This window comes from Austrofundulus limnaeus, unplaced genomic scaffold (genome assembly GCF_001266775.1).
Source record: "Austrofundulus limnaeus strain Quisiro unplaced genomic scaffold, Austrofundulus_limnaeus-1.0 Scaffold0, whole genome shotgun sequence".
Taxonomy (NCBI): domain Eukaryota; kingdom Metazoa; phylum Chordata; class Actinopteri; order Cyprinodontiformes; family Rivulidae; genus Austrofundulus; species Austrofundulus limnaeus.
In genome coordinates, this window is record NW_013952402.1 from 9,535,679 (window position 1) to 9,542,564 (window position 6,886).

General features: G+C 40.3%; 2 protein-coding genes across 3 annotated transcripts in view; both read left to right on the forward strand.

Moving 5' to 3' along the window:
• Positions 1–2,706, forward strand: part of LOC106513507 (protein kinase cGMP-dependent 1) — a 117,589-nt gene extending 114,883 nt beyond the window's left edge. For both annotated transcript variants that reach the window (XM_014002387.1, XM_014002378.1), the window contains exons 14-18: positions 446–609; positions 744–866; positions 955–1,017; positions 1,094–1,160; positions 1,312–2,706. In XM_014002387.1, coding sequence (XP_013857841.1) covers positions 446–609; positions 744–866; positions 955–1,017; positions 1,094–1,160; positions 1,312–1,410 — 516 coding nt within the window. In that variant the 3' untranslated portion in view covers positions 1,411–2,706. The remainder of the gene's footprint in view (positions 1–445; positions 610–743; positions 867–954; positions 1,018–1,093; positions 1,161–1,311) is intronic.
• A 2,593-nt stretch (positions 2,707–5,299) lies between these two features.
• On the forward strand, positions 5,300–6,792 carry dkk1b (dickkopf WNT signaling pathway inhibitor 1b). The gene is made up of 4 exons (XM_014002400.1): positions 5,300–5,701; positions 5,840–5,984; positions 6,120–6,251; positions 6,368–6,792. The coding sequence occupies exons 1-4, from the start codon at positions 5,486–5,488 to the stop codon at positions 6,631–6,633; spliced, it is 759 nt and encodes a 252-aa protein (XP_013857854.1). The 5' UTR covers positions 5,300–5,485; the 3' UTR covers positions 6,634–6,792.
• The last annotated feature ends 94 nt before the right edge of the window (positions 6,793–6,886 follow it).

Sequence of the window (6,886 nt, forward strand, 5' to 3'; positions counted from 1 at the left end):
CACTGGAACCTTCAGAAGTTTAGACATTCTTCTGTAACCGATGCCATCATTATGCTTTGCAACAATAAGGTTGCTGGGACTGAACCAGCTGATATTAACTTGCACTGACAAGGGGCAGGCTTGCTTTCTAATTACTGAGAGAGTTCAGCTGGTGTCTTGGCTTTCCATGCCTTTTTCACCTCCCTTTCTTCATGTGTTCAATACTTTTTCCCTGTGCCATTCCACATTATTACAAATAACTTTATTTCTCGACATTTATGGTTGATTTCTTTGTATGTATGGATCACTTGGGTTGTTACCGACATCTGGTGGAAATTTCATGTCATTAGCACCTCTAGTAATATATTTACTGAGAAAAATGTTGACGTGTTCAATACTTATTTTACCCGCTGTATGTTCTGATTGTGCTGTTGGTACATTTGTACAAAATCTCTGTTGCCATTAGGTGGACTTTGGCTTCGCTAAAAAGATCGGGTTCGGGAAAAAAACCTGGACCTTCTGTGGGACACCAGAGTATGTAGCACCAGAGATCATTCTGAACAAGGGTCACGACATCTCGGCCGACTATTGGTCTCTGGGGATCCTCATGTTTGAGCTGTTAACTGGCAGGTACACATAAGCATGGACATGTTGATATTAACATACATCAACCATGTGACACTCAAAAAAAWTTTCTGAAAACAAAGGTAAACGGTCTGTGCTAATGAACCTTGCTGCTATTATCTTGGCCCTTTCTTATGTAGTCCTCCATTTTCTGGTCCTGATCCAATGAAAACCTACAACATCATTCTTAGAGGCATTGACATGATTGAATTTCCAAAGAAAATTACCAAAAATGCTGCCAACCTAATCAAAAAGCTATGCAGGTAAGTAGTGGCCCTAGCTTTTTAACTCATATATTTATGTATGTAATCTGTAATCTGTACACTGTATTTCTCATTTCTTCTTCTTAAGGGATAATCCTTGTGAAAGACTGGGAAACTTGAAAAATGGTGTCAAAGACATCCAAAAGCACAAGTAAAAAAAAGTTTTTACTTTTAAATTTCTTGTTTTGGTGTTGTGTGTTTTGCAATCAGTTCCATTTTTCTTTCAGATGGTTTGAAGGCTTTAATTGGGAGGGTTTGAAGAAAGGGACACTGACGCCTCCTATTATCCCTAATGTGAGTGCACTATCCCGACAACGTCTCGTGTCAATTACTTTTTTCCTCATTTGCTTATTTGTCTTTTGTTCTCTGTTGTATTTAAGCAATCTTTTTGATAGTGTTATTGTTTATTCTTTAAGTAAAATGTTTTTTTCTCTCTCTATAAAAGGTCACATCACCAGTTGACACGAGTAATTTCGACAGCTTCCCCGAGGACAACGAAGACCCACCTCCAGACGACAACTCCGGCTGGGATGTTGACTTTTGAAGTCTCCACTTAAAACCAAAAGAAACTCTTCTTTTGTTTGGCTTTGGGATGGCCATTTCCGGGACATGATTGGTTGCAGGAACAAGAAGAATAAAAAAATGGAACTGCATTAAAAATTTAAGAAATACGACATGGAAAAGATGATAAACAAATGGATGGCAAACCCTCCGGGTCACCGAAATGCCTTTTTTTCCCCTCCCCACTGTGGCTCTGGATAAAGCATTTTCTAATGGGACTGCTGTAGCACTTCTTCAGTGTTGTCTTACACACGAGTTTATAGGCAAAAGCAATGATAGTGCAGGGATACACAGACATACACACACTACAGAGGCTGATAACGGAGCCAGTTTTCCCCCCACATACATGGGGGAAACATGTTTAACGGATGTATGAATGTTTGATTACTTGTTTAAGTTGTGATTTTAGGACAAATAATAAAAGTGAAAATGTTCTGCTTAAAAAAAAGAGAGCAAAGACTGATAGGTAACTGTTTCTCCATGGTATTTGGTGAAATGTTTGCTGAACGTTGATGTGGGATGTTCTTGCAGTTGCTGCCTGGCTTTTCACATGCAGCTCCCTCCTACGATCCATGATACTTTCCAGATATGTACACAATGTAGTTTGCAAGTGCTCAAGACTAACCTGAATGTCAAAGATTTTCTTCTTACTTAGCACACCTCTATAAGGCATACACTACGTATGGTACATAGTATTTGACTACACACACACATGAACCCAGATGGGAACAAATCAAGTTCTTAGTACACTTTATGTGAGATTTGTCTACCTTAAAAAGCACAAACACTGTGCGTTCAGTGGAAAGAGACATGACTCTTTAAGTGCCCTGCTTAAAATTTAACGAACTTCACAACAAGTCAGTTAGAATTTCCGTGAAGCCAAATGTCATTATGCACAGTAGAAGCTTATTTAAGCATTAGTTCAACGTTTATGTTGGTTTTTACATCAGTTAAATGCCTCTTACTATTCAGCCAAACCAGATGTTCTCTGTTTGCTCCTGTACAGTTCTGACATAACTGTGAACATGGTTCCAATGTCTTTGGTGCTGTTGGTGAACAAGTTGAAATGACAGTACTGGTTATTTGTTTTTGTAATGTGATTTTTTTTTGTGCTTGATTGCTTTGTAATGTTCTTGATGTCATTCTTTAGAGAAGAAAAACATAATTGGAAACTTGTGTAAGTTTTTCCACTTAAGTGAAGATCTTGACACCATGTTACGTTGTGATAAGTGGTATTTTTAGGGTGGTTTCAAAAATAATCACAAGTTTATCATTTTAACTTTTTTTGTCCTTCTCATTTTGGGAACTAAATTTGACTAAATCTATTATACATTGAGAAAAAAATGAATTTAATTTAATTTTGCTAAATTACCTGAAAAGCTACATGATTTTTGTTAAAACGTATGGTTTTAATACGATCACCCAACACCTCATCTTTCACACTTAAAAGACTGAAAATACAAATTTAAAGATTTTTAAGTGCCTTAAGTCAATGGCATATAAAACGAACATGACTTTGCAATGCTGCATGAGCACATACACACCTCAGAAATATTTGTCCTCCTGATGACAGCTTTTGATTTTAAGTTCTAGCTAATAAATTTATTAGGGGAAAAATATTATAACAATTTGAAAGAAAAAAAACTGAAATCCATTTTTGGTTTTGCCTCAGACTGATTTTAAAGGAACTTTTATTAAATAAAAAAAATAATCTGGCACACCTAACATAGCTGCAATGACATGCTTTTCTCTTAACTTCTGTGATCCTCAGAAGTCAATCACTTATGGCCTGATACAGTATACCAGTAATCATACATCACTGACTCAGAAAGACCATAAATCATCGGTTTTAGCTATGATATCTGGACCACTAGAGATGGCGAGAATGACTTGCAGTTTTTTACCATATTTTTTTGCTTTGGAATCAACCATTGTTCAAGAACATAAATCTCAGTGCATCAGGATTTAAATTCTCATTTTGGTTGGGTTTGGAGAAGGAATACTCACACATTCACATTAATAATGATGGTAAGATAAAAAAAAAGGTGTGTACAGAAACTTTTATGTATTTTATTATCATTTTATGTTTGTCACAAAGCCTCATTTGTCATCACTTTCCAAACCACTGAATTTGAGTTGTACTTGACTGCCTTCTGCAAAGTTACCAGACATTTGCCTTGTGTTATGTTTGTTTTCTGCTGTACATTCATTTTGCAGAGTGGAAGATTTTTAAAATTATAGAGTAAAAAAACAATACTTTTGAGTGGCGTCTGTCTCTTAGTTCTTCTACAGGAAGAGGTTGTGTTGTGGCAGATGTTTTTTGCAGTTTCTTATGGTTGCCACAAGAGGGAGCACTTGGTTAGAAGAAAAAAAAATCTTCAACTAAAATTCCTCAGCCTTATGTGAACTGTTTTGAATGTTTTGAGATCTAATAATCAGTGCCGGATTTAATGCCATCCACTTAGAGGTAAGTGGAGATGATCTCATGGTCTCCATGTTCACACAACAAATCTGTTTTTGGGAGGATGTGATGAGGAGGTGGGGGGGCAGAGAGACAGGGAAATGGGCTTCAGTCATAACAACAGGGTGACACTTCTGGGAGATCAAAGGGGATCAAAGGAGTTCACCTTACCTGTACTGACATTTAGTAAGGTGGAGATAAAAGCTCTGCTTCAAAAGATATGCAGCAATTCAGACACACAAAGTGCTAGTGTGTCTGTCAGGTGTCCACAGAGTGTCTTGCATGTTTACACACACACACAAATTGGGGGTTGGGGGGGCGGGGGTGTATATATATTCATGTAACCAGCAGATGACATCCATCCGTCCAGAAACAGTCAGGTTTGTGTGTGCCATCCATCCATCCATCCATCCATCCATCCATCCATCCATCCATCCATCCATCCATCCATCCGATAAAATAATACTGTCTTGACTTTTTGACTGTAAATGTAATGTACAGTTTTAGATCAGACTTGGTTCAGGTGAATCCTTGTCCCCTCACACTCCCCGTTGGAGCCCAAAGGCCGCTGTTTTTCAGGCTATCAGAGTCACCTTTTATCTCAGGGTGCCAGTCAACCCTGGCCTAACCTAATTCCGTAAACTATTCACACCCATTAATGGTCTGCATATCCCACTACACTGATGTCCGCCGCTGATGTAATCAAGCAAACTTTGGTGGATAGCCTAATTGGCACCTTTGCAATCAGGAGGATCAAATGAAGTGGTTAATCGAGTCACTTCAATCGCATGGTCCTCAAAGAGCCAAAGGACAGTTCAGTCTTCGAAACAGTCCTGATGAAGATGGACCGGCCGGTCTTCGACCAATCAATCAATAAATAAATAAATAAATAAATAAATAAATAAATAAATAAATAAATAAATAAATAAATAAAAACGCGGCTCAAATTCTGCAAACATCAGTGTTGCACAACGTCTTATTTTTGGCACAGGGAGTTTGGAAGTTGATTTAATAAATAATGCACTTATTTTTTTCTCAAATTGCTAGTAATTGTTTTAATTAGTAACGTTTTTTACGGCTCTGATATTATCATGATGATTATCAAATTATAGATGTTTGTTTTCCATAAAATGACTTTATTTAAAGAAAAAATGAAGGACAGAAGTGGTAAGCCTTGAAGCTATCTTTTAGAGTTGATCCCAAGTTATTGTGCGTCCCGTGCGCGTCACTGACAGGTATCCACACAGAGCTTTGCATGTCATTATCATTCCACAAACACTGTGAAATGTGCAGAGATGGCTGTTTCCGTGCAGTGGGGTTCTGTTTGAAATTCCACCCCTCTGTCTTTGTTGTGCACAGCGAGGGGCGGGAAGACAAACAGGTCTACATGTATAAAGAGATCATCCCGGGACCGGGAGTCAGGAGACATCCAAGCATCGCGCTGAAACTTTCTGCCAACTTTGGGATCCGGGAATTAAGGCCGTTTGGACTTCGTCACTTAGACTTTATTTTAAACAAAACAGAAAGGATTGTTTCCCTCCTCCTGTGTTTGTAAAAAAGAAAGAAAGAAAAAAAAAGAAAACTGAAGAGGAGAATCATGCAGATCCTGATTGCGCACCGCTTCTTTGCTGCGTACCTCACTCTTTTTGGATGCTTTGGAGATCTTTACGCGAGCGCAGTCCTGATGAATTCCAACGCAATTAAAAACCCACCAGGTGTTTCGGCTGGCAAAGGCACTGAGACTGTGAGTCCAAGTCCAGGCACCCCACCGTCTGGGGGCGCGGGACACAAACCCCCCACGGGCACCTTGCAGGTAATTAACTCCGCCGTGCGTAAAAGTCCTTTCCGAGCGCCACGTTTAAATTCGCGCTCATGTCATTTTTAAATATCTAGATATTTGTCATGGTGATGTGTTTAGTGACATGTTGATCTTATTGTTAACATCCTACAGCAGTCAGGTGCTTGCAAGACGAATGAAGACTGTGGAGGAGATGAATTCTGCAATGATGCCCGCGGTGTCTGCCTGTCGTGCAGAAAGAGCCGAAGGCGCTGCTTGAGAGACTCCATGTGTTGTGCAGGAAACCGCTGCAGCAACGGTGAGCACAGAAACCAATTAGTTATAAATGCAGTTACTTCAATATGCGTAAAACTTGGTTCCTATTGTGCCAAAACCAGAGTCCTCAAGCTTTTCTTCTTCTTCTTCTTTCTTCTTCTTGATTTGCCCTTTTTAGGTGTTTGTCAGGCAATTGACATACATGGTTCACATGGATCCATCACAGAGTGGAACAAAAACAACAGCACCATGGAGAATCCAGGCAAGAAACCTCCCACTGCTCACAGTTTCCCACCTAATGCTGTCAAAGGTAAGATTCCTGCTGAGTCCCATTCTTATTTTACAGACAAAAACAATAAACAAATAAAAATTCAGTGTTTTATTTTTTTTATTTTTTTGTAACGTGCCTTGTCTCACCATCTCCAGGCCAAGAAGGTGACACATGCCTGCGGTCGTCAGACTGCGCCCAGGGTCTGTGCTGTGCCAGACACTTCTGGTCTCGCATCTGTAAACCTGTGCTGACAGAGGGCCAGGTGTGCACGCGCCACCGCAGGAAAGGCAACCACGGCCTGGAGCTGTTCCAGCGCTGCGACTGCGGCGAGGGCCTGGTGTGCCGACCGGAGAAAGGAGAGCGAGATCTCAGTGTCAGCAGGACTGCAGCCCGGAACCTACACACCTGTCAGAGACGCTGACACAGCCACACAGATGCTCACGCAGAGACAGAGATACGCTTTCGCTCGCACAGTCACAGACTGATAAGTCAGTGACAGACACTGACAAATCCTCCTCAGCCCTGTGTATACCAAAGATGCTGACACACACACACACACACACACACACACACACACACACACACTCCACAGGAGGCCGACGGCTCCGGCTCTTCTGACAAGGACTCTGCTCCTGAATCCAGGTAAGAAACTGAAAACGTTCTGATGGTGAGTT

Bases quoted from the DNA above. Each gene is read 5' to 3' on its own strand.
- dkk1b (XM_014002400.1), top strand. From the start codon at position 5,486: ATGCAGATCCTGATTGCGCACCGCTTCTTTGCTGCGTACCTCACTCTT. The intron at 5,702-5,839 runs GTAATTAACTCC...AACATCCTACAG, and splicing joins CCCCCACGGGCACCTTGCAG to CAGTCAGGTGCTTGCAAGAC. The intron at 5,985-6,119 runs GTGAGCACAGAA...TGCCCTTTTTAG, and splicing joins AGGAAACCGCTGCAGCAACG to GTGTTTGTCAGGCAATTGAC.